The following is a 27,916-nucleotide window of genomic DNA, read 5'->3' as shown; positions in this document are numbered from 1 at the left end:
AAATAACTACCTTAGTGTCAACTGTGAAAGAATACCTCTGCACTCCCACCGATCCTTGTCTGTAAACATTAAACGTCAACGGCTTTGGCCAAGAACATAACATCCTGTGCGCTTTTCCAAGAGTAATATAGCAATTTCAAGGCAATGCCTCACAAACACTTTGAAACAGCTCCCTTGACTAGTCCTTCTGTGCTGCTGGAAACCGTTTGACACATGAGCAGAGGCTTTACAGAATCACTGATCCGAGATCCTACTCTATTTGTCAGCTCTTAATCGGTTGCAGTGGGATACGTGCAAGGAAAAATCTGAACCCAGACCAGTACATATGTCTGAAAATGCTCCGAGGCGAGGCAATGCCTCTGCAGTGCATTTGCAGTCATTCTATTCAGTCATACCTGCAACCAAATTTAGCTTATCAGCTTCGGATGCACACACTTATGTATCCCCTTGCACGGATGAAAAATGAACACCCTGAAGAAGATGAACGCTGTTTTACATAACCATGTCATTATTAAACGCCCAGCTCTTGCTAAATTATTATTTATCTATCATAAGGTGGTACAATATATTAACACTTTATGCTTGCCAAAGTTTGTTTGGATGTGCCGTGGGAATAATAAATGATATTAATCTCAACAGATCAATTAACGTCTTGTTTGGAAACTTAATACTATCTCAACACTTGAAGACTGCCGAGGAGTAAGGGTTGACATCAAGTTGCGGATCATCTCCACATATTGGTCAAGCATTTTGTTATGATTACATGCATTGTAGGTCCAAATTAGCTGAAACTCAAATCATGTACCACTACCGCTTCAAAGAAATGTGAGATGAACAGTGAAAATGTCATTATATATATATCATTGCTGCCGCTGCAACCCATCACCTCGCCACACCTCATTGTGAGTAATTGCTGACAAAATGTTAGGCAGCCCCTCAGCAGACCAGACCCCTCCCCTTTCCCCAGTTCCCGTCATATCACATCATTTGAATACCACTGGGGGGGCTCTTTCCTCATCTCCTATCTGAGCCTATTAGTAGCCATTCTCTGGGGCTACAGAGCAAACGTATCTGCTTCCACTGTGCAGACTTTATACATCAGCATCCCATCCAATGTAAATTCACTATAGCCTATATTCAGCTGCTCTAATTTCCCATTTTATTTCCTTTATGATCACTGGATCAGTGAAAACGACGCCGTTACCAAAGATTCTCACCCACATTATCAGGAGGAACAAGTTTGTTCTGAAATATCTGAGCTCCCATGACGCACATTAAAAAGAAAGGCCACAGTTGCAGTATAAAAACAATGATGTCCACCACCCACGATCGCCCACTAATGAAGCTTTTTATCACATTAATGAGAGTTTTAATCATTGTTCACAGTAGTCTACTCACGTGGTGCACCATTTATTACGCTGGCCTGTCTACCTCATAGAGCAAAAGAATATTCCAAATCCTCTCGTAAATATGGGAAAAGTTACAAATTCTTTGTACTTTTGCTCTTTCTCACCCTCTACCTCCACAGTTCTGCAAGACAGAGCTCAGAATTTGCACTTCGTGGCATCTGAATATGTGCAAAGTCACCGATTTCTGAGGACACTTGCTCGAGCCATCTGCCGCTGTGTGCGAGAGTACTGTTAGCATTACTTTCCAGCAAAGGCAAGCTGGAGGACAAAGGGCAACATAAATTTACATTCCAGAGAGCTGCTCCAACTCATTAATGCATACTACAACGTGACCAACCTAAAACATCAAATATATATTGTAGACCTGACCTACCAAAATGAAACGAAGGGCAGTGGACTGTCTGTTCAAGCGAAGAGTAAATAGTAGCGGAGGATAGTTTAATTTCGGGATGTGGGTTTAATTTGTATGTTTTTTAGTGTCAGAACGAATCACTGCTAGTGTCTCGAGGTGTGTTGGTAGCTCATAACTATCTGGAAAACACTTCTTCTGTCACAATGATTTGTGACAAGGTCAAAGAGACCTGTGTGTGAGTCTGTGTATCTATATGTGGAAGTCGCTGACGATGCACAGCCACTCTCCGGCGAGCTCAAACTTGACATACTAACAGCATATCACACCCAAACACATCATTACAGCATCCTGGCTAATATTATATAGATCTCCCTTACGCTGCCAGATTGTATGGGTCCTGTGATTTCTGGGGCGGGGTCTATGCAGATCAGGCTTGTCTCAGCTTCAGTCAGTTTGGGATCTGGGATGTTGTGCTCTTTGGGTTGATGCCCTACTCTATCCAATGTGTTGGGGCAAACTATCCTGCTGGGGAAGGTTTCTGACATTAGGGAATGCCATATGGCTTGTGCTCGGTCTGTAAAAATGTTCAGGGCACGGTACATTATAACGTAGCCTACAAGTATACTGGGACCAAAGGTTTGCCCAGAACAAACATTAGTGTATGTTCAAAATGTGATTTTTTTAGACCACGCCAAGTCCTCAAACCCACCCCCCTTTCTGGCCTAGTCCCAGGTGTTGGGCCTAACAACTTCTCTGCTAAAACGACGGCTTGATGACTACACTCGTATGTTAATGAATGACCTCTAAACATATGGCTACAGACAATCATCACCTATCTTTAACATCCTATTTACGAAAGTACCTTCAAACACATTCATGTTTCAGTATCATCATAGAATAAGCCTGGGTCATTTGATTTGAAATAAATACCTTCATTTGGTGGCGATTCCTTATAAACATGGGATTCATTATGAAAGTTACCGCATTTGATGCCACAAGAGGAGCTAAATGCCAAAGGCAACTGTGGCGGATCCAATTTTTGTGGCACTTTTGAGAAATGCTCTGATGAGTAACCATCTGTTGGGTAACTTTGTCAAATAAATGACTATAAAACGTGCCATAAACATGAAACCTGAGGAGGGCTATCATTTTTCCTCACACAAGTCATTAAGTTTCTCATCGCCGTAGACAGAGAGGGATTCAAAAGCCATCTCCATCGACAAAAGAAAGAAAAAACACTAATGAGATTTGGTGCCATTTTCACAGTCTGAGGCAACTGCAGTATTTTATGAGCGTATTAAACTGGAGGGTTAAATTGGGCCGGAATAACCTGAAATGGCGTTAACATTACCTTCAGTTAACGAGTAATTAAAGCTGATAGCAAGGTTAATGCGTGTTTTTTTTTTAGTTTATTCTTTGTGTGCTTGTACATATAGTATTTTTGTGAAATGTCTTACAAAATAAAATGAAGCACACTAACTTTGTGTTATTCTGAGGTTACATGAGTTTACAGTTGTGCACTGTGTTGGACACACAGTGCACAACTATAAACATCAGTTTATGATGCTGAGTGGATTAATTCACTGAATTCTACATTTGACACTACACAAATAACATTGAATGGTTGGAAATCAGCCTGCATAACATCTCCTGAATTTATTTGGCTAAATCCACAAAGAGCAGTGAAAATGGGAGAAGCACCACAGGTCCACTGATCACAGTCTGTACTCAAAGAAAAATCCACACGTTATTATTTCACTCGCTTATTTCTAAGTGATTTCCCCACGCTGCACAGCTACGCCCAATCTGACAAACACCACTTTAATCCCCATGTATTACCATGCTATTGCTTTCCTATAGCTTATTTCGGTTTTTTGTTTTTCAGTCACGGAGCGGGGACCCTACACCAAATGCTCATTTGAGTGACAGCAGCTTCACACCAATAGCTCTTCGTCAAATCAATAAAAGTGAGTGTGAAAGGGTAAGTTGCAAAATGTCAACTTTTCCCAGACACTGCCTGCAAAGACAAAATACAGCAGGAAATCAAATTCATGGAAAAACCTGTAATCTATGTGAGGACATTCTACACTTGAATGACTCTGCAGAGATTTTGACAGCATCTCAACTTAACAACAAAATAAGAGAACAGTGGAAAGGTTCTCTTCACTGGGGCTTGAGACGGGAATGGCAGTGACCAAACATTCAATGCAACCTTCAGCTTTGCTTACAATTCTTAATTTTTGATATATCCCTCAATTTTACTAAAAGGTTAAAAAGAAAATCACTAGAATCATTACACCCAGTTCTGAGGGTACTAATTTAAAATAAGTACACTAAGCACTTGTATGTTAAAGTAACTAGTTGTAAAACAGAAGACATCTTCTCCCTGTTCTGTGTATATATATATGCAAACCAGGAAACATGAGGGCATCACTTGTGTTAACTTAAGAACAAGTACTCGCTGTACACCAGACGAATACAAATGTCCAAGCTGCTCTTCTTGATGGTAATGAAGCATTTACTGTGGAAGCAGTGTCTCTCCAATACTGACAACTGATTGGTAACGCTGCACGCAGAATGGCGGGAGCCCCACTGAGCAGAAAGAGATCTGCACTCACGTGTAAAAATTGCAATCACAGACCAAAGTAATTTTGCTGAAATGCCACGTTACCTTAGTAAGCCTGAAAGATGATACTAGGGAAGTGTTAGGAACAGATGGGGCATACATTTTTGTTTCACAGCAAGTAAAACATAGGACTCTCTGTTACTCTCAGTGAGATTTGGAAGTTGCCAACTGGTCCTTCCACATTGCTGGTACAGGAAAGCTCAATCGCACACAATGTTGTACTGATGAATGCAGGCGGCGTCGCAAGAACACATCAGCTTGAGAGTGCAGATATCCCCCAGCTTGCTTTAAGGTGTAATTATTGTAAGGTTAAACATAAGTTAAACCAATACCTGTGAAGTTGCTGTTATATAGCACCGGCACCTATTTCATTCCAATTCGAGTACTAGCTAATAGCTTTAACAGAATGAGTAGTCTTGTTACATCAAGGTTGCTCTTCTCTTCCATCTCCAAAGGAGTAACTGCTTTTTAAGCAAATACCTTCTTGATATTATTAATCCTGTTTAATGTCAGTGGCCAAGGAGGCTTTTTCATGAACAGATTTAAAGAACACGAGAGTTCTCAGTAGCTTTTTAACATGCAGAGTTTGTCTGTGCGTTCATGATGTACAGAGACAGCAAATCCTCCATGCTAAATGATATAATAGCCTCTACTCATTCTTGATATCCTGGATAAGCCTTCCTGAATGATAAACATTTTTTTTGTGTTTTCAATTATCGAGTGGATAAAATCTGTGATTAACTGAAATGATTGCGACATCATGTAAAGGTTTTTGATGAGTTTCAGAGAGAAAAGCATGACTTTTGTGTGTTGGCAAAAAAGCTCACGAATATTTGGCTCTCTCTCTCTCAACTACCCCGATTGTATGAGTCATTAAGTACAATATGACTGACCTTTGAATGATTCATAACTAAACATCCAACCAGCGATGGTTGAGATATAATTAGTGACGATAAATATCCAATGTTGATCCACAATGCGCTTTTATTAGTGTCAGCAACTGTCAGTAAACTCTGGGGATCTTGGTGATATCCCACCATGTATGAAAGACTCTGCTAGTGAAAGTAAATAAGAATAAGAACCAGTTTAATTTGCCAGCACTTTGAGTAATTACTTTACCTGTGCTAATTGTGCCGCATATAATCAAAGTAACCCCAACGGATCCAGTGTGCGGTTATATGTGTAGCACAGAGACTAGAGTAAGAAGATGGAATGATTTTTTCCACATGTATGCACCTTGACAAAAGTGTATGTGGAAAATAAAAAGTCTCTTGACCACTATGAAAAAAAGTAAAATAAAAGACATCTCAAAAATACGTCTATCCAAAGGTCATCGTACAGAAATAGGGCAATATGAGCATAATATGAATGGGCTTTTCACTCACCCAAACTTTCCATAGCGACATTTTCTCCCATATACAAAGATAAAATGATGCCAACTCATGCCACACACAGGCAGAAGCTTTGGGGTCAGTTTCATGGATGCTTAACATCCTTCAGAGTTAAATGCGGTGCTTTCGGGGACCACGAGGAGGATAAGTGTGAGCTCAGAGGACAGATAACATGTTAGGGAAGATCATTTGAGGAAGACAGTGAGGTCAAATCTTGTGGTCTTTTTCTGTGTTTTCTAAACAGTTGTGAGCTTGTAATTCTCTGAGGAAAACTACTAGAAGATGATCAAGTACATCCAATTCCTTATAACTTTGCACTTGCCAGGAAGAATGAAACATGCAAATGTAAGCCCCCCCAGGAAGCAGGAATGCAATTAAGGTAAGCTAGCCTACTAGCAAGGTTAGTGCTGCTGGATCTGAAGTGCCAGATAGCACCCCCAACACAGCTTCCCTCAGGACTCTTACTCTGCCGGCTGTGCAATGAACCGGCGACCCTTACCACACACCTCCCTTCTCAACACAGCCACTGGTGATAAATTACCTAATCCTCCTATCCCTAGCTGTTTCTATTATACACCCTGAGCCTGTAAAGAACAGCTACAAGGAGAAAAAGGGGGTTGAGAGAACAGACAGCAAGAGGTGGGTGTGAAAAAAAAAAAGAATAGACTTATTGACAGCAACACAATGACAGTGGGAAGATGCACTGGGCAAACAAAAGCAGGAACTGGCAACCATAATCTTCAGTATCAAAAGGACATGTGTGCATGTCATTTTTGATGTTGAAAATCGGGGGCACTCAGAACCACTTAGCACTGCATTTGCAGATAATTGTGTCTGACAAAATACATCTTCTAAAAGATCCACAGATAGGGCTCAGCGTCTCGTGGTGTATCATTTCAGAAGCATTGGGAATGTCGTAAGAATGAGCAAACCAACAGTGTTTTTCTGCAGTCTTTAGGACGTTTAAAGAATATTCATGTTACGACCCGTCAAGTTCGTAACAATTCACACAGATGAACGTGATTCGTGCACATCACTCAGTCATCATTTCAGCTGAGCTGAGAAGCAGCAACCAAAGGACAATGACATCAGTGCTCAAACCCTCCCAGAGGAGTGCTTGTTGTCTCTCACGCTGGTACACACACTGCTATGGAAACCAGCAGGAATGTGAGCATGCATCAGGGTTAAAGGGATAACGCAAGGCACATACACACTGACAAAGAAACAGAAAGGCTACAGTGTCAGTCCACTGAAAACAAAGCTGACACATGACCAAACAGTTCCTGACCAGCTGTATACGACAGCCTGTGTTCAAATTTTCCCCTATTAAAAAGCACCACAGAGGTCAACTGAGGACCAAATGACTCACTGTCTTTGCTAAAGGAAAGTTCACCAACAGTGTTTTAATCTAAGAGTGCAGTACAGCAGGTTTATTACTGAGCTTGATTTCACAAGTGTCTGCGAGAGATGTGGTTTCATAGTAGAGTGCTGCCAAAGCCCGGATGGCACGCATCCTATCAGACCGCTCACTGTACCAGCTGACTGCTACGGAAAGAGCAAGAGTGTGAGAATGTGCGTGTGCCAGAAGTTAAAGGGACACGGCAGCCCATGGGCACACATTTAGCCACGCGTGCTTATGCAGTCAGCCATGCTTATGCATGTGCACAGAAACAAAAACTCCCATCTGTTTCCTATCTATATGTCAAACTGAGTAGATAAAACTTGGAAAAGGGCAAATAAAGCAGCTGCAACACACACACACACACACACACACAAACAGAAGGCAGCTTTCTCTATACACTGGGCAGCCATTCAAACAGCTCTCAGTAACAGTAACCAACAGCAACCCTAAAACCAGCCCCCTTTCCCTTCCTCCTCAAGAGACGCAGATCCATTGCCCGGTTAGGGGAGAGCCGACTGAACTAGCACACAGAGTGCCTGAGAGTAAAAAGAGGCTGTAACTTTACCCACTCTGTCCTTACTGAAGTGCAGCACTACCCCCGCCCCCCTCTCCTCTTAAAGGTTAAGGGGGTTAATTATTCAACATGAGAGGGGATTTTAAGGGAGAACTGAAAGTGGACACAAGTCAACATAAACCCCTCTTTTGTTCAATTCATCCGCTCTCTCGCTGACTCTGAAATGCACTTATTCCCATGAGCAGAGGTATGAGTGGAGGCTTTTTTCACTCTTGGATGTCCTCCATGATAAGCCGCACACTCAAGACGCACACTGCAAGACTACACTCACACACAGCTGAATGAGAGCGCACTCATCCTTCTCCACATGTTCACAGCTTCTCGGCAAAAAGAACAAGAAGACACCGTCACTTCACTCCCAGCGTGGCTCTCTTACCATTGTGGTTGTGCTGCAGGGTCTCAAGCACGCTGGCAGAAGAGTCCGTCGCTCCCAGCTCGGCCAGTCTGCGGCTGGTGGCGCTCAGCTCTGACCGCAGGTTGGTCACCTCCTGGCTGGCTGACTGAATGGCCCCATCGATGCGCTGGGCAAGCTGCTTGTTGTCATCCATCATTTTCAGGATTTTTGCCTGAGGAAGAGAGGGGAATCCAGACAAGGTGTCATACTGACAAGTTGACCATTTCCTGGGAAGGAAGGTGCCCCCAAATAAATTCCTCCTTTTTTTTCCCCTGTTCTGATTGCTCCTTTTCCCTTTTTGTTTTATGAGAAAGCCAAGTTAAATCCTCAGAGCAGTTAGTCCTTTCCCTTAAAGAGAGGCGTCCGGCTCAGGGGAAATGTGTGTTTGCTGGAAGGAGTGTACGTTTCAGAGGCTGTGTGTGTGTGGTGAGAGTGTGTCAGTGTGCAAGCATGCCTGTGTGTGTGTCTCTGAGAGTTCGGTAACAGCATGAGTGTGTCTGTGTGTGCATTAGAGCGCCAGCACTGCCCCTGTGAAATGTGCTCCCCGCAGCTGACTGTTGAAAGGACACAGAGCATTGAGAGATGACAAGCGCCTTTTTAAATGGACTGTACCATTCGCAGAGAAAGGCGAGGGGGTGGGGGAGCACGCTAGGACACATAAGCACATGGAAAATCAGAGTCTCTCAACACAGCTGTTTTCAGGAGATATTGTCTGAGGTTCTGGGAATGCGTTCATTGCTGAACAAACTCGCAACAAATTTCTGTAATCCGGTGAAAAAGGACTAAATCGAAACACTGCAGCTTTTTCTCTTTCTAACTTTCTGCATGCAAATCCTGCACAGGACTTGTGGACAAAGGGAAGGAAATCATTAGTTTGACAAAGGAGCAGTTGTGTGGAGAAAACAATAATAGTTGTGCAAACAGGGCTTTTTTTTCACATTATCACAGCGAGGTATTCGTCCGGCAGACAAAGGCGTTTTTTGAAGCCCTGCTCTAATGTTTCAGGCTGAAGTTAAAGAGGAACATATTCATCCCTTCAAATGTGCTCTAACATTATCATAACACATTTTGATATCCATTGAGTCGACTCGGATATTATTATGATAGGAGTGTTCAGAGTAACTCAGTTAAGATTTGACATATTATTCTGTATAGCATTAAGCGGGGGGCTCTGAATGCAATCATAGGCTCCTTCCTGCCTATCCTTTAGGCTAAGAATGAGCTTTAGCCCAAGGCTGACTGCCACATGTGGAAATGTCCTACATGCTGTGTGACTAACTATGCAATACATACTTTTTTGTATCTGTATCCAAAATCTATGCTCTGCCTTCATAATTGTAATTCTTCTTGCTTCCTTCTTTCCTTTGCAGTGCCACAGAGGGGTATCTGCAGCGTGGCTGTGAAAACTGCTGCTTATATATTAGAAGTATTGCAAGACAACAACATTACTTTCAAAATGTAAAGTATACCCCAGAAACTGAACAGGAGACAGACTGATTGCGGAAGCTTTCTATATAGAAAAGCCTCACGACGAATCCGGTGCAGCCCATTTGTAAGTGAGCAGAGCTGACAGGGAATAAACATGTTTCTCAATAGTCATCGGATACAGGGCTTAAAGGATTACACTGCCTTTCTTTTTATTGTCACTGCACATGTAAGCATAGTTTGGACCCATTTCACATCATGCATTAGCTTGTTATTCTTGTACATGAATATGCAGTATTAAGTGAGCAGCTTATCTGAACCAGTATCAATAAACTAACAGTGAACACATGAAATCATCGCTCTAAAGTCAACTGAGTCAACTGTTTTGCGACTGCATCTTTCACAACTGTGACTTCAGTATAGTGATCAATATCATATTTTGATTCCCAACCATAAATGTGGGAATATCTGACTTTCTACACAATCTTTTTACTCATTAATGATAACTTCATTAGGGCTGCACCACACGCACGTCTTTCCAAAGATATCAGCCATCGCCAGTTTTTTGACTCTTCCTAATGCTGACACACCTCCAACTGTTTTGACAGCAAGCACTTATAATTAACCTCTCTGTATAGTCATCTTTTCCCTTTAGGACTGAGAAAACCTGCCTCAGTTGCCAACCTAGCACCCCAACTCCATCCTGCTATTTTTCAGATATAATCTGACATTGGTCTGCCAAAGCATGCCCACTCACTCAGCAGTACAGCTGTGTTGTTATTGTTTCCCAAGGTTGTATGAACTAAGACCCCAACCTATCCTGCATGTGGTAAACACAGATCAGCCACGGCACTGCACAAGCCTGGGTAGCGTGCAACTGCTGTGTACCGTAGCCTCAGGCGCTCTGCGAGTGTGTGGGCCAAATATTGAGTTGCACACGATTTGCTCAAGAAAAAAACCCCCAAAAACTTAACTGACCGCTTAGACTATGCAGGCGAGGAGATTTAGAAGAAAACACACACACACATCGTCCACCCGTTCATCCATCTGCAAGACACGAGTCACCCCTCCCTCTTAGTAAGTGAACATCATGCTGTTATTTATAGACGACCCTTCCGCCGCATATGATACATTAGTCACAGAGGAGGGCAGGCATAGACTCATACACACGCTCATTCTAACACACATTTTGCACCACTATGCCTTCTTACTTGAATATTGTATATTGTATATTGCATAGCTTTTTTTTTGTTATACGTAAAATTGTATTGTATTTATTTAAATTTTTACTTTTTAATTATTTTATTTGCATTTTTCTAATCACTAGGGTTTGAGAGTAACGCAATTTCTATTCTGTGTATGTCCTGTACATGTGGCAGAATTGACAAATAAAGTTGACTTGACTTGACTTGACTTGACATACACAGGGCAGCTAATAATCCCAAAGTCATCTGATGTTCATTAATGAAATTCAGCTCTTGTCAGGAGTGCTAAAAGTCAACTGGGCCCTTTTGGGTAATCAAGATGCCGCACTATCAAAGTCTTTGCATCTTTCTGTACAGTCCTTTACTGTTAGAGCAGCGGTCCCCAACCTTTTTTGCGCCACGGACCGGTTTATGCCCGACAATATTTTCACGGACCGGCCTTTAAGGTGTCGCGGATAAATACAACAAAAATAAAACTAGCACCGGTACCGAAAAAAAGAAGATTTATTCATAACACACGTGAAAAGACCCAGGAAAACCGAGTTAACGATAATAACGATAACAAAATAACGCTGAAAACCAATAAAAACCCTGAAAACCATACATTTCACACCTGAGCCTCTACTCTCGCGGCCTGGTACCAAACGACTCACGGACCGGTACCGGTCCGAGGCCCGGGGGTTGGGTACCGCTGCACTAGAGTATGTCTATAAAATATGCTTATACTATATGCAGGTATGCACATTAGGGATGGTCAGGCTTTTCAATTTTTCAAATAAACATTAAATTGAATATAGTTTTAAAATTTTTACTACAATTTGTATGTGTTACATTATGTATTTCTTACTACCAGCGCTCGGTAGTAGGTTCTGTGCTGTTACCACCAGAAGATGGCAGTAATCCAACTATAGGCTATGTAAGAAAAACGTGTTGCTAGACTAGTAAAATGCGGCTGACGCAGTGAGATTCCACGCTAATGTACTAAGAAGACAGACCCCTTGGGTTTAAGGGCTTTACAAATGCAATGTAATGTAAATGTCATGTTTTATCTGGCAAAGTCTGTTATTATGTTTTTACAATGTCTTATTCATGGAGCCATATAAACATGAAAATACAAGTTACATGTGACTTTGGATTCTGCCATGCATTAATAAAGCGGTATTTCCATTTTCCCTCAAAAAATAGCCTACAGCAATAAGGGGTCTTGGAAAGAATTGGAAAGTAGTTTTCTAACTGAACTGTGGGAAGAGTGTGGATGAGCTGATTACAGTGGGTTTTTCTTTTTCTTATAGAAGCCAGTCTTGCCTCCGCCTTTCCAGTTATTTCAGGCTGTCAAAAATAAGCTCCTCTATAAACAGGTGGGATAATTTTTATTTTCATGGGCTTTGGGACATAAAAACACTAAGGATAAAATCACCAGTTGCTTCAAAATAAGGTTGAATGGTTTTGGGGGTTCTTTACACTTCCCTGCAGGCTATGTACAAGGTTTTGTGACAATGCAGTCATGTTTATCAGAGCCAGAATGATACAGGATTTTTAAAACCGATGCTAATATTTGGTCATTTAAAATGCGATATTTTGTTGTCTGTTGGGTTTATCGCTACGTTTTTTTTCTTTCAGATGCATGAAAAATACTCAGATTACCCTAACTTTGTTATTTGCACTTATTTACGCTTTGCCTGACTCTGCTTGGATTAGCTGATTGTTGTTTGTGGCTTTTTGCTAACAGGGAAAGTTGCAGAGTGCTCTCTGGTGGACAAAGTGTGCAACGTCAACACTCGAAACATGGCTGGAAGGTGTTTCTCCTGTCTTTTCTTTTATCGGCAGTTAAAAATGCTATCAATAATCTTTCAAATAGCTAACATCAGCCAATAAATCATTTGTGTTTTCTATTCCGCCAGAGCACCAGAAACATTTGCATTAGCCAGGAAAGCAGTGTGTCGACTTACACATGTCTGCACTTTAACAAGTAGATACTGAACACATGCTAACACACAGTTGAAACTGTCATGTATCTTGACGTGCATCACTGCAAACAACAGTATCGGTTTTCCTGTTTAGCTATTGATTAGCTCCTTGGTGGTGCAGGCCGAACCACCACCATTTTTTGGTATCTGGGAATTCTTCCATTGATTTCTAGTCAGGATTTGTTGAGCGTGACATCTCTTGTCATTACCTGAATAAATCTACCATTTTCCTGCTTGTTATGTTTGTTTTCTTTGTTTATTTTTTGCGTAACCAATTAAAACACATATCCTCATGTTCCAAACATGAACATATGAATTTGTGTGTCCCATACACGGGCCATCGTTTCAGTTTCTTTCTTTGTGTCTTGAATGTGTCTGCTGGTCACTGCAGTGAATAGGGACCAAGTGTATCAGTAATTAGTGGGTGTGCTTTGAGTTAGGATTACCATATGAATGGTGACAGTAGGGAGTGGGATCAGTGCTATATAACCACTCATCACTGTGCTGCAGCACCCTGTAGACATTTTACAGGCAAGTCACTGGAATCAAAAGTCATAAAAAAAAGTTTCAGGACAGAAATCTGTATGCAGTAGTTTTTTAAGCCTCCATGATTACATTTTTTTACTTACATGGGCAAGATTTTGTTGTTGGGCAATAACAGCCAAAACTTACAAGCTTTCTCTAGCATGGTATTTGTTGCCTGGCAACAACAGGAACCAAATTCAGCTGTGCTAACAAAATAAACTAAAGAAAATTCCTACATCTGTTACAACTTTTGACAGTGTTTGCTTATGAATTGTTTTAAGTGAGTTTCCTAGCCTCTGTTCTCAACTAAAAAGCATTATGTTAGGAAAAAAAACACTGAACAAGTCTAAGTACATCTCAAAGAAAAAGAGCTATTTTGCTAGAAATTAAATTTTACACTATTCTTTTGTTTGCCCTCACTCTAGCATAGCAAATGCATTAACTCTGCTTTCTAAATCAACTCCTAAATAGGCGCAAATGATAGGATATAAGAGAGTGTTTATAAATTTGGTATAAATCATTTTTCCTTTGACTTGGTGAAGCTCACAGTGGTATGTGCAAATGAAAATTTTCTATATGCCTGTCTTTTTTATAGACCTGTCAATCAGACAACATTCAAAGAGGGTTTTTTTTTTTCCTGTATTGCCTCATATAATTGCTAAAAGATTCAGCCAGGCATTCAGAGACTGAGAGGCGTTATTTTATTATTTCTATAACACTAAGACAAGTGCTGCTAATCACTGGGTGTGCCCAAAGGGAAGTTTTTACAAAAGACACACAGACTACTAATCTATATGCAAGTGTTCACTCACAGTCTTTGTTGGTCTGATAGCAAAGGGATATGTGAATAGACATTTCTTGTAATCCGAGCATGACACCATTCCAAATCTTGTAACCTCCAGAAAGGAGGGTGTTCTATATTTTATAGTACTTTGTGCTTTCAGGAGTTTGCCTCTAAGTCAGGGACCATTGCTTTACCGATAATCTAAAAACAACGTATAGATACCTGCACCACAATCTGTGCTTACTGCCTATGCCCCTGCAATGCAGAACTTATGGGCTGCACCAAAATCACCTGCCTATTGATAGCATCTGGAAAGGCCAGCCAATGAGGTGGAAAAGGTGCTGTAATGCAGGGCCAGGCTGATGTGAATTCCTGCATTTGTGGGGGTTTTTTCAGGCAAAAGGAAATGGTTTAATGTCCCCAAAGGAGTAAGGAAATTGAGTTTTTGTAGCTGAACGCTATCTTCATGCCTTATCAAGATCATCTTATCGCAGGGGAAGGGGGGACTGGACTTAGCAGGGAAAGTGTTACCTCTCCTGAGTCAGATCACACGGGACACACAAAGTAACAAACACACACTGTGGTGGAAAAGTGGAGGATCACGCTGAGGAAAAGACGACGCACAGAGAGACATACACTGACAGAGCTGTTACCCAGTGAGACCTCAATATGATTCAAGAGTGTGTGCACTAATTATAACTAATTTAGTGCAGAAAATCTTACATCTTGCTACAGACACAACAGACTACACAAAGGAAGGAAAACAAACGTCTAAAATTCCAAAACTTACTTAATGTTTGGAGTTTTTTTATTCAGCACCACTTTGTAGCATGCCACTATAGAGACATTTTATCTGCTGGGTTGCGATTTCATGGAATGCGCATTTGACTAAATGTTTTAGCGTAGGTTTAGTTGGGGCAGCGTACAGAACTGAGCTCAGCCAGCAAATCTCAGTGTCAGCCTACAGTACATCAGCTGATGGCTCAGCTGATTCCCTTCGTATTTGCAAATCTAATGTGCAGCGTGTTTTTTAAGCTGCTTCAGATTCTTTGCTCACCCACCTCCGCCCTTCATGCTTTTCATGCTAATTCCCAATTTACTTGATGTCGTGTCCACCATGATTGATGCCTGCTCTGTTCTGTGAAGCCGGTCTCGCTGCCGCTGCTGTAGCAGGGCAGGAGGTCCCAAAACAGAGCCATGTTGCAAATATAATTTACTGCAGGTGGAATAACAATCTTATTGTGACTAAACCTTCTACTCTGCTACAGTTTACTGATTGTTTACAGCTCTCCACAATGGAGCCACTCAATTTTGTGACCTAAGGAGAGCAGACCACCTCCCTAAGCATCGGTGTTTCATCTGAACAGAATTCACAACTCGAATATAAAATGCTTAATATATATATATATATATATATATATATATATATATATATATATATATATATATATATATATATATATATATATATACACACACAACTTCATCTGTTATGGAAGATAAGACAAACTCTGACAGTGATCGGGTCTTAATGATTTGATTACTGCATGATGCCTTGCTGCTTTGTGCCAACTTTTCTTTAAAAGCACATTGATCCAGTTATGAGCCATCTTTCAATACAAAATAGAAATCGCACAATCTCAGGTGTGCATAAAGCATCATTACTTCAAAAACAGGCAAAGTTACTGCGTGATATAGGAGGTGGTGTAAGCTCATTACACAGGAGTGGGTGTAATCTAGACAAAGAACAGACGCGAGCATTCTGAAAACACAGAATTATGTTCACTGTGCTGTTTATTCTCAACCCCGAGTGTCCTTTACTATTCAAACTATGTGAAAATGGATATGACAGAGCAGCTGGAGGATAGGAACAGACGACTCTCAGTGCAGCGGTAGCTTTCTCTCTAACCCCAAGAGATTAGCCGGACAGTTGTATAACTGAAAGGTCATAGGTTTGATTCCCACAGGTATTAGTCTGAGCAGGTGAGCCGGTCAGTGTGGGCACTTTCATGATGTTATGAATAGGTGTAACGACATCTCAAAGAAAACGGCAGTCTGGTTTGGTAACCTATTTTCCCTCGAGTCGTTTTTACAGTGTAGGAGATGAAAAAGAGGTACGACACAAAAGTAGAAATTAAGCAAGGGCCCTCTTCCACCAGTCAGGAGCGGTTTCAAAAGATAATTATATACAGTTTGCATTTGAAGAAAAATTTGCGAATAACAAATTATAAAGGGAAAAAATTAAATAGACCATAGCTAACCAAATGAATCAGAACAAGACCATTAGGAAGGTAAAGGAAAAGTCACTAATTGGCTCTTAATTCAATCAACATTAATCAAAAGCTCGCTTATACATCACGTATTACAAGACAGGTATAAATGAGAATGAATAAGTTCACTTTTGAAAAGGATGAATCGTTTTGAAGACGGCAGCTTCAGCGTAATTAATTCGTGTAAGTGCATTAAACTAGGATTAGAACTTGAGGGGCTCTCAGGTGCATGCTGGCCAAAGCCAGTGATCCCACTCCCAGGCTCCACCTCTCCAGCTGCTTCGTGGAATTCACCCACCTAGGGAGTTTTTAGGTAATCATGCCTCGATAAAGGAAAATGTCACACATATTAGAAAAGTGAATAGAGAGAATTCTACCACAAATAGACCATACAGAGTTGGATATAGAGGCAGAGAAGAAGAGTTCGTGACTGTATGATTTTGTATTCATTTGGTATTATCAGCATCGTTTCCAGTATTTATAGTGTTCCAAAAAGCTTCAGATCTTTAAAGAGTAAAACAGTTTTCTGCAGTTGGTAATTTGGCTGAGGGAAAAATAAAAGGTTACTCTGAGCTTCAGAAATTTGTTGCAGGGATGGGAGAACTGCCAGCAAAGTCTCTCCAGTCACAATCCATCATGAAGTCACCTCCATCAAGACTTTATGGTAGAGCAGGTAGGACGAGACCAGTCAATTTGACAGGCACACCTGGCATCACCCTTGGACTCCTCCAAATGGCATTTAAAAGACTTATGAGGATAAAAAAATAATTCTATAGTGTGAGGAACTATGTCTCGCTCACTATGTTTGGCAAACACAAAGCACTTCTCATCATCTGGCTATAACAGCATCCTAAAAGTGATGCATGATGGTACTGGGGTCATCTCAGAAGCAGGGTGAGAACAGAAGTCTTAACAGAAAATCAGGTCCAGAGCGCAGGGACCTGTAGCTCGGCTCATGACTTACCTTTCATCACAATAACACAACAGCAATTTTATCTGTATTAAATCAATGTTTGCAAAAAACATACTGTTTCATTTCACCGCATATGATTACTCAGCCAAATTCACAACAACAAAAAAATCGATATTTCTTTAATCTGTAATTCTTTAAAGAGTCTGCAGCCAGAATCATCTCTGTGAGGCAGGCGACTCGTGTCAAACAAAGCTACCGGTGCTGTGTGGATATCGATGCCTCCGCCGTCCTTGCCACCATCAGCACTGCGTGTACTGCCAGCTAAGGAATAAAATACACAAATACAGCCGGGTAAACACAGTTTGTTGACACATACAGATAAGTTTCCCACTCTGTCTGACAAGAGGTTTAAGGTGAGGAAGAGTGTTACTGGAATAATTCGCATTTCATCCCAACTCTCCCAGTTTCTCTAATCTCTTGTTCTATTCACACTAAGCTCCTGTTCATATTTTCCTGCCTCCACATGGTCACTGACAGTGTGAGGCACATCCAGATAGCAAAGGAAAAGAGATATTTTTTTCTGGGAAAGCCATAAGTAAGCCGGCTCTGTGGTTAAAGCTCTGGGGCTAATCTCCGACACAAACAGGTCTATGGGCTTTGATGAGAATTAAGATACACGTTCCTTTGAGGTGAGACAAGAGAACAAAGATGCCACACTGGGTTTTTGGCAAAGGATATATATATATACACATATATATCCCCTTTTTATTTTACTACTATCTACTGAAGGCTGTGTTTGTGTTAGGAGTGGCTGAAGGAGATTTTTTGCCTAAGCTATCAAATTAAACCAAATATATGTTATGAAGTATGTTATTATTATTATTATTTGATATTTTTTAAAGCATTTTAAAAGTCTTTTTGAGCCTCATCTCCGTTGCCTTTTATTCAATCATGAAAGTGGAAAAATCTGGTCTTTTAATCTTAATGAAACACCTTCCAAAGGTGAACCTGGCAATGGTGCACTATTGAGTGAAATATTGAATAATAAGCCTGCTACTGGCAGGGACTCACTTTTGATCATGTTCAACGGGGTAGGAAGGTGAGGGCTTAACTGGCTTTTAATAACATACTAACTACTCATTTTTGTGCTGTCTAAGAAATGTTTTGGAGCCTAATTTTCAGATTCCTTTCTTTCGTTTGTGTGATGTGATGACTACTTTGTGTTGTTCAAAGGACTGGAAACATTTACTGTAGCCAAACAGAGTCAAATTCTAGCTTAATTCTAGGTTTTGTCACATCACAGACAGAAAAAAAATCAGGAGAAAAAACATACATTTAAAATGCATTTCATGACAGCCAGAAAAATCACTCCTGATCAGCGTCAGTGGCTGCTGACTTGAGCTCACAGATGGTCAATTTTTCTTGCTAAAGGGAACGCGTGGCGTCACTTGTGATGCTGTTAATGTTCTGTGAACTAAAATGCCAGGATGAGCGTTCAGTAGTTAATTGTAACTGTTTATATGTCAACATGTAGGTCCGCCTCAGTGTGCGCAATGGAGAATAATTGCATGTTTCAGGCTGAGGGGCAGCTCTTGTTTCTTCTGTTTAGTATGCAGCATCTGTCGTCCCTGTGACGAGGACTGAGAGAAGCACTGTTCAGGTGCTCTGTGGTGTGGGGAGGGGGGCCGCGGTTGATGACGGCTGGCTTGATGCATCCTTTCAAAACCATTTCCCCTCTAAGGCACAGCACATGGACGTCAAGCTTTTCTACGCTTCGACAAGAATGATGGCAAATAAATAAATAACACAAATATTCAAAGAGATTTTATACTAGCAAAACACTTGATTGGCGTTTGGAGTTTTATAGATATATAGCACCTCTCAAAATGAAACAAGAAAATAATACTTTTAACTTCTGAGGAATTTAATCTGATTTATATGCTGTTAGTGTTTGTTTTGATTTGTGTACTTAATGTAGCAGATTTGTAATTACCAAATAAAACACCAATAGAAAATCATTTTCGTTTTTTGAGGCGTCAGAGCCCTCTACATTTGTTTTGTCCTTGGAAATTTGGCACGACAGATTAACTTCGCTGTAATTTGATCGGCGTATTATCTGTATGGGAGAGGAATATAAATAGTTCATCATTTAACTTCCTCCAGCAGAGTCTGGGCTTAAAGCAGAAGGTGGGTCAAATATATTAGATACTGCTTTGCAACATCTGCGATTTCAGCACCCCATATATTACCATTAGTCCATTAATCTGTGTACTTACATGAAACAGCATAACCTACTTAGCACAGAGGACAAACGACTACTCGTTCCCCTAAGTTTTTATAGTCTGGTCATTTGCTATAACTGCACATAGGACAACTAACACAGGAATGACTCAGCGAGGGTTAGAGCTAGCTCCAATAACATGTAAAACACATGTAAGTACATTGTATTTTATGGCACATAAAATACAATTTATTGTATTTTCACTTCAATTTGAAGCCATGATCAGTCTTCATCATGGCTATTTTCATCAATAGATTGTTTAACTTGGAAGGAACAGTGCAAAATTCAGTGAAACAGAATTGGCCGAGTGCTAGTGCCGAGTATAAACAACCTGAAAAATACAGCACCAAGCAATCATCACTTTTTCACTGACTTCATTCAAACTCTGAGGCTTTTCTAAACACAACAAAGCGTCCTGAGTTTCTCATGTTTGTGTCTGTGCAATCCCACTTCCACACTGCTCCACAGAGAAAGCAGACTGGTCAAAGGCTGTATTTCTGAACTGCGGTATCCAGTGTATGATGAGCCAGTGATCCACAAAATAGTAAGGACAGGGGCCGCGTGCCTTCAAATTATTCGAGTTATACTAAACACTGCTGATGACCCGGCTCCATTTTACGCTGCAATGACAGTCTACTGTGCTCTGAGCACTTTTAAATCAAAGGTGACCTACAGCTCGTAACACACAAAGCTGCCGCTTCTGCTCAGCTGATCATGCTTCTGTGTAGGCAGCACTGTAAGCTGCTGCGTGCACATCGTTTATGGGTTAAGATGCCTCACTCTCTCACACTGCTGCTTAGTTGCATTTGCCTGTTTGTAGTCACACTTCTAATATCTCATGTAAGCTGATCACGTCATGGTAGTTCAAGTCACATTTATACAGCTATAAATGTAAGACTGTAAGATTTATTACAGTAAATCAGCATCTACAACTGCAATATGCTGCTAAAATTTAGGGCATGTTAAAAAAACGTAGTTTATACTGTATTATATGTCATATTTTCCCAAAAAAGCTGGAGGTGGTAACTGGAGAGAAGGGGATGGATGGATGGATGGATGGATGGAGTTCTTTAGGTTATTGCTGAGGTGTAGGGTTGACCTACCGCTCATTCTCCCATATTTTAGAACCAGACTCAGTAACATTTCTTCAAAATGGATTATTGCTCCACCATGCAAACACACACCATAAGCTAAATTTTATTCGAAAATAATAAGATGATGACGGTTAATTGTTTATTTCACCTACAAAATTCCTACATGCTCAGCTCAGTGCTCAGTGAGTTAATCAAGTGGCACATTCCAAACTTGATTTTGGAGATGAATGCAATTCATATCATTGCCTAATGATGTTTATTCATTTGCAGAATTAAATAGACTCTCGTTGTCACAGTGCAGATTCAAATATCTGTACCAGATATGAAATGCGGGCCTGAACTTGAAATCCCGTATATGTATCAGATTAATACAGATGTTTTGCTGATGACACCTCTGCCTGTGAAGGTTACTCGCATATGTATCCTCTTCATATTTGAAAATACGCCCTCCTGTCTACGCGGTGCAGGATAAAAGGTCATCTATGCTTGACCCCAAGCTGTCGGAGCGGCACACTGGGGCGACAAATGGCTTTGGAAATAAAGTGAAGAAAGCAGCTGCATTAATGGAGCGGTGAAGTGTGAGCTTAAAAGCACGATTTTTAAAAAGAAAACTCTTGCAGAGACTAATCTGTGTTTTGCCAATGAAGACATGAAGAATCAGTGTTTGATGATGCCTCGCAGCTGCTACAGTACCAATCCAAAGTTCTGCTTGGTGGGATTGGTTTGCTGCCAGTGTATATAAATATGATTTTAAAAGAGGGTGAGGAGCTCACAGTCAGCATTCTGTGAAGTCCCCCCCCCAAACTGGTACCTCAGGAAAAAAATAAAATTAAAAACTAGACTCTATATGTATGTGTGTATGTGTGTGTTTACCCAGCATTACCAATAATAAACTTGACTACTTAGCTATACTCCATGTATCGTGTTGAACAATCTGCTCCTTAGTCCAATCATCCTGTACCTGCACCCACTAAAGTAGCACTAGCCACATTCCATAATACATATTGGGTATCCCAATCAAACAACAACAAAAAAAAGACAAACACAATGGCGGTCTCCCACTAGCACTGTTGAAAAAGACACACGCATCAGGGAGTTTATTTCTCACTTCGAGCATGAAGGGAAACGAATGTAGATTATACCAGCGGGAGAGCCTTGTTCACATACAACAATAAAGGATTTATCCTACAAAAGTTAGCGCGCAAAAGTGGCTAGATATCAGCTGAACACATAAAAAAGTATTAAGTTGTAACATCCCTATGTTTCTACTGCTCTTTCCTACTGTGTGTGAAAATTATACATGAAAATGGCTCACTTGCCTGTCCTCCACTTTATAGCTTGCCCTCGCTGAGCAAAACAGACTCTTTCACCAACTAACCAAAACATAAACTACAATCTGTGTAAACCCAGTTATATTGAGATTTATTGAAAATTAGAAAGATACTCTTTATGTTTCCTCATCTACTGTGGCAACTCCCCACACGCACGTTCACTTAGAATAGTCCAAACGTGCAAAGATGAACCTGTGTGTGGATGTGGCTGCAAACACCTAGACACGCCGGTGTTGCAAATGCTTGGTACACGCACTGGATGCATGTTACTGTAGCAGGACAGATTCAATTTAATATGATCTATAACACTGATACTATTAATTGACTGCATTATTGGAAAAACAAGGTAAACGTCGTCTTGCATACGATCCCTCTGACCACCCTCGATCCCCGAGGCCATCCTGCATCAGCACAAACCTATTTCTAATCATTATTTTTTAATAGCAAAAGTTTCAGTTGACTTAATTTGACCTCTATTGTCAAATAACTGTGATAAACACGGCAGCTACTGTGATAAACACGGCAGCTACCGTGCATGACTCCCACAATTCTACTTAAATTACACCAGCGATACAAGACTCACAGGTGGACCTCAAAGGCACACAAGTGATCCATCTGGACGAGAGGTCTGGAGGAGGAATTACCATGATTTATGGCCTTGCTCACTGTTATTTACTACTTGTGTCAAAAGCAGCCAGATAGGAGGTGCCTCGTGGGAGCATCCCAGTGAGGACAGAAGAAAATCAAAGATAGATAAAGTGTAATTATTCAGGGGGTGGAAGACAAAGAGACTAAAAAGGAAGAGTACTGAAATCCTACCTTTTGTCAAATAAAGTGTGTCCATAACTAAACACAAAGGTTCAATAAACTCAGTTAGAGGCAGCAAAGAAACAGTGGAACAAAGATGCATTTCAAACGTCCTTTTTTGACAGCGGGATATAAACTTGAATAAGGAAGAAGAAACAATGTGTGTGACGCATTCACCCTTTTTTCAGTTTCTCCAAAAAGGGAGAGGAAATAATCGAGGAAGTGTGCTCTGCAGGGTTCAGTCAAGTGAATGATCAATATTCAGCAACACTCCTCTGTGATGAGTCATTCAACTAATGATACAGGCTGGATCAATGGTCTGCTGCTGAAAAATTCCAGCTATTTTTATTCTGAACTTAAAGCACACTCTCGACAAACATAATGAATGTTTCATGATGTAGCACCTATTATGAGAACACCATCTTACTGTGTCATTCTCCTCCTTTTCTGTTAAAACTTGGGAAATTTGTCTAGATCATTTAAAGGGCTTAGGCAGAATCTCATAGTTCACGGTGAATCACAAGGCAGAAATAGTAAATAATGTTCGTGTCAAGAGCAAAGCTGTGGCCGGGGACACTTTGATATCTCCTTTGTCATCATCTAATGCGTTCTCATTTATTTTTTCTCTTAAATCTAATCTATCTCGCTATTATTTTCCATCTTGAATTAATTCCATTTGCATCACAACGTCTTAGAAAGCCATAAAAACATGTCATAAAATCTGTAAAGGTAGATTAGAACTGATTTCATTAAAGGCCAAAGAGCTTCCATTTCATCCTTGCAGTAACTGAGCAGTAAGGAGCACGTAATCAAAAGACAAGCAGGTTCTTCCATTATATCGCCGCTGTTTACATACTGTGATCATCTGACCTTTTCAAACAGACCCACGGCACGGCAAACACATGGAGGAATTCAGACGCAGAAACTATGACCTTTTTTTAATTTGGCAGGCGCTCGGTCTGATAGTGAAGTTATCAGACCTTTCCATCAAAATTGAATCGACATCAGTTAAACATGGCCGGCCATTCTATCGCTCTCCTCGTCATAGCCGGGTAATGGACCCCAGCAGAACCCTGAATAGATCATGCAAATTTTACCTTAGCCCCGGTCATTTCCATTTCCTCCAGTTAATTAATGCACTAAACATATTAAATTTGTCTTTGAGTACTAATTGAAAAATGTCAATCATTTTCCTGAACAATTCGCCTGTTCGTGATTGGAGTATGACTAATTTCTTATAGAGTGTCTGGAATTGAAATGTAAATTACTGAGAGCCATTAATATCCATATGCAAACCCAATGGAGACTCCCGGCTCACCCTTATTTGATAATGAATGGCAGTGTCTACACTGAGAGGCCACACTGCAGCTAAAGGATGAGCGCCGATTCTGCAGTGCTGCCATGCATTACCCCCCCTCATCACCACCACTTCCTTATCTAGTGCACAGAGTCAGGCTCTCTATGGATTTCTCATTCATTCTTTAAATCACACACATTTTAAAACACAATTAGAATGTGACTAAAAAAACAGTCATATCAACATATTGATCGATATACTTTTACTTATTGATCTCTCTTTCTATAATAATCCACAATCGATGCATTACCAAACAGCCCAAATAATAATACTAAATATAATAATATGAACTATTATTATTATTATTTTATTAAGTGTTTTTACAATACAACATGCAAAACTATTTATCCCACGTTTGGGATTTACACAGACGATATAACTCAAGGCCTTAGGCTAATTTTTATGTGCAGTCCTCCTTTTATTTTCTCTTGTGACACCAAAAAGTACCCAGTAAATATTGGAGGCGAGGGCAAAAAATATTACTCTTAAAAAAAAAAAGAGTAAAAAGAATGGCAAAGGTACTTCTGATTAACACTCCTATGAGAGATCTTCTCTGAGCTTTTCTAAAGGAGAGCTCTAGTGCTATGGATGCAGCAGTCCAAAACAGGGTTGCTTTATAAAGTATGAGTTAACAGAAAAATTGTTTAAATCCAATCTGTGACTGTTACTAAATGGTAAATGGACTGGTACTTATATAGCACCTTTCTACTCATTTTAAGCACTCAAGGCACTTTCTACTGTAAGTCTCATTGGTAAATCGCCTGTATTTGTATAGCGCTTTTACTAGTCCCTAAGGACCCCAAAGCCAGTCATCCACCCATTCACACACGCATTCACACACTGGGGCGCACTGACAGAGGCGAGGCTGCCGGACACTGGCGCCACCGGGCCCTCTGACCACCACCAGTAGGCAACGGGTGAAGTGTCTTGCCCAAGGACACACCGACCAAGACTGTCTAAGCCGGGGCTCGAACCGGCAACCTTCTGATTACAAAGCGAACTTTAACAGTTACACAGCTCAGAGTTCAGTTTCTTGCCTAAGGATAGTGCAACACATGGACTGTAGGAGGCAAGGATCAATCCACCCAACCTTTTAAGTAGTAGACAAAACACTCTACCACTTGAGCCACCGCTACCACAGCTTCCTTTCTCCAAGCAGGAGCAGAATCCCCAACTCTGACATCTCTTCTTGTCTTTCTTTCAGCTTGTAAAGAGCTGTACTTTTATCATGATCCCTAGGATTGATCATGCTTTTGAGCTTGTATCCTTACATAGCTCATATATCTGGGTTTCTGTTTTTCTGAATTCTAGTATTTGCAGTTTTAATTCTGGATCTTGCTGGATCTTTATTTGGTATATTTTGGGTCCCTACAACGGCTTCATTATTCTTGTAATACTTTACAGTTTTGTGATATTGGTACCTCCTGTCTTCAGGTTGTTATCATTCCTGCCTCCCCAGTATTTCTCTGCATTATATTCAGTGTGAGTTTCCTTGTCTTTGTACTCAGCTAGGTTCAGTCTTGTTTTACTTTCTGACTGAGAACCTTCACAGACATTTTACTTTGAAAGTTAGTTGTCTCTTGTAACTTGCTTTGAATTATAATTCCTGCCTGTGATTGACTTCATTACTTTCACCATGTCTCATTTCCCTCCTGTTCCCAATTGCTAACCTGACAACTTCCTTCACTATAATGAAAGGAATAATATATGTTGTTTCGAACAAGTTATATTTTGAGATCCATATTTCTTCCTTTGTCATTTCTTTCTCATATTATTGCAAGCAGGATGATGGTCATATCCACTGACACTGTCCTCAAAGTCTTTTAGGACACTGAACATACACACGAAGGCATACATACTATACTCGACTGGGCAGGGTTTTGGGTTACCTTAATTAACCCTACTAATTAATCTTAATTAGCCTTCAGAGTGATTACTACAACAGCAGTGCATGGTTATATATAGTGACTGCATTCTATGCTTAAAGACAGAGGATCTTCAGCATATTACAAACAAAATGTAGGAAGTTGCAATGATAAAAATCCAGGAAAACAAATAAATAGTCTAATAGCTTGCCAAACAGATATATAGGCCAGCAGGCAGATACCAATATTACAGAGATTGATCTAGCAACTGTGATATAGTAAACTGCATGCTTGCTTCAGGATATTGCTCTCACTGCTCAGAGCGGAGGTCTCGCTGCTGCTGCTACTGCTGCTGCTGCGGCACAGATAGATACGAGCCATCTGCAGCAGCTTTCAGCATGGTAACGCGTCCCCATCACACAAAAGATCCAATAACTCATGCCAGATCGTCAGATGCTACACAATATTACCTTGATCCAAAAGTGTTCCCCCAGGAGCGACACTCAATCAAACTAACTTGTCTTTTGCCATCCAAATCATGTCCTACTAATAATGTTACACACTCAAACAGGCTTACAGGATTACAACAGTGTCTGGAACCTAGAATCTGTGCTAAAAACAAACATGAAAAGGACCTGCAAGAAGATTATTTCAGCGTATATGTATGAGGCACTTATCATGTAAAAGCAAGAGCATTTGAGCAAAGAAACCTCCGGCTTTTATTTTAAGCATTTTATTTTATTTTACATTTTTACAGAATATTCATAAAGGCAGCTTTAATGAAGCACATGTGATGAAGCATTTAGCAATTTTCGATCGCCCCACTTCACCGTACCACCTCCCTCTGAATACATACGAGTGACGTGAATAATGTCCACTTATCCAAGGGAGGCAGCTGTTAACTATCGATAATGCAACGGGCATTCGTTTAGCAGTTCGAATGTGCTGGTGTGTGTTTTGAGTTTTCCGTTCCCAATTACAGATAGCAGCCGTGCTTGTTTGACTGACGCTAAATGACCCAGGGGAAGAGGACACAATTGCTCGCTGAGAAAGTGAGAGTCATTTGTTCTAATTTAATATTTATCTATTGAGAGAGGCTGAGTTATCAGAAGGAGCTAAATTGAAAGACACCCAACCGTGCCCAGACAGAGTCAGCGAAAAATACCAAAAAGCAGCCAGCTTTCATGACCCTTAACAGAAGCTAGGGAAGATGTATGGGACAAAGACAGGGGCAGTGGATAAGTGAAAGACGAAGAGAACAATGAGGTCTTTTCACATATTAACAAGCACTTTAGCTTCTTCATAATGATTTTGGCTCAGTTTGAATGCATCTTTTGGAATTCAATTGTGACTTACACAAGTATTAAAGGTGCGGTCAGTCATTTTTTCAAAAGTTGTACTCACATTGATAGGTGTGTAATTAAATCTTCAAACAAACTCCTCAATTAACAAACTTCGTAAACTTTTACATTTAGAATTAAACCATTAAAACACATAGAAGCAGGCTGTTTAATGTCCCACCACCATGAACACGGTAGCCGAAATGGACTGTTAGCTAACAGCGACTAACCACAGCTAACAGAGGCTAACAGCAGTGCTTACCTCAACAACTCAACTCCATATCATTTACAGAAGTGCGATTCAGTGACTCGCCAATTTGTATCAGAATCCTTTCACAGCTTCCTCCAGTGTAAACGAACATGGACACATATTGAAAGCTGAGGTGAACAGCAGACTGAAAGCCTATACTCACTACAGATGAATGGCCATCATAGCTGTTTGTCCTACAGAGGTTACCGTAGGAAAACAGGATTCAACTGACTTCAGTTTGAAATCTAATGACATGTAGTGGTGAGATACACACTGTAACTTTAAAGAACTCTGCTAATCTTGCACAAATTCTCGGCCTCACTACTTTATTTAACGACATGCAAACAAAAACAC

The 27,916-nt window shown here is 40.6% G+C and overlaps 1 protein-coding gene across 5 annotated transcripts in view; it reads right to left on the bottom strand.

Moving 5' to 3' along the window:
- Positions 1 to 27,916, bottom strand: part of LOC309697778 (kazrin-like) — a 196,998-nt gene that overhangs the window by 122,063 nt on the left and 47,019 nt on the right. For all 5 annotated transcript variants that reach the window (XR_014273909.1, XR_014273910.1, XM_082519901.1 and 2 more), the window contains exon 4: positions 8,131 to 8,320. Coding sequence is in view for 3 of the 5 variants with exons in the window: in XM_082519901.1 (XP_082376027.1) it covers positions 8,131 to 8,320 (190 nt within the window). In the remaining 2 variants the exon portion in view is untranslated. The remainder of the gene's footprint in view (positions 1 to 8,130; positions 8,321 to 27,916) is intronic.

Source organism: Aulonocara stuartgranti, assembly GCF_965226115.1.
Source record: "Aulonocara stuartgranti genome assembly, chromosome: 20".
Taxonomy (NCBI): domain Eukaryota; kingdom Metazoa; phylum Chordata; class Actinopteri; order Cichliformes; family Cichlidae; genus Aulonocara; species Aulonocara stuartgranti.
The sequence above is the reverse complement of the archived record's forward strand: the minus strand, read 5'-3'. Positions and strand labels throughout refer to the sequence as shown.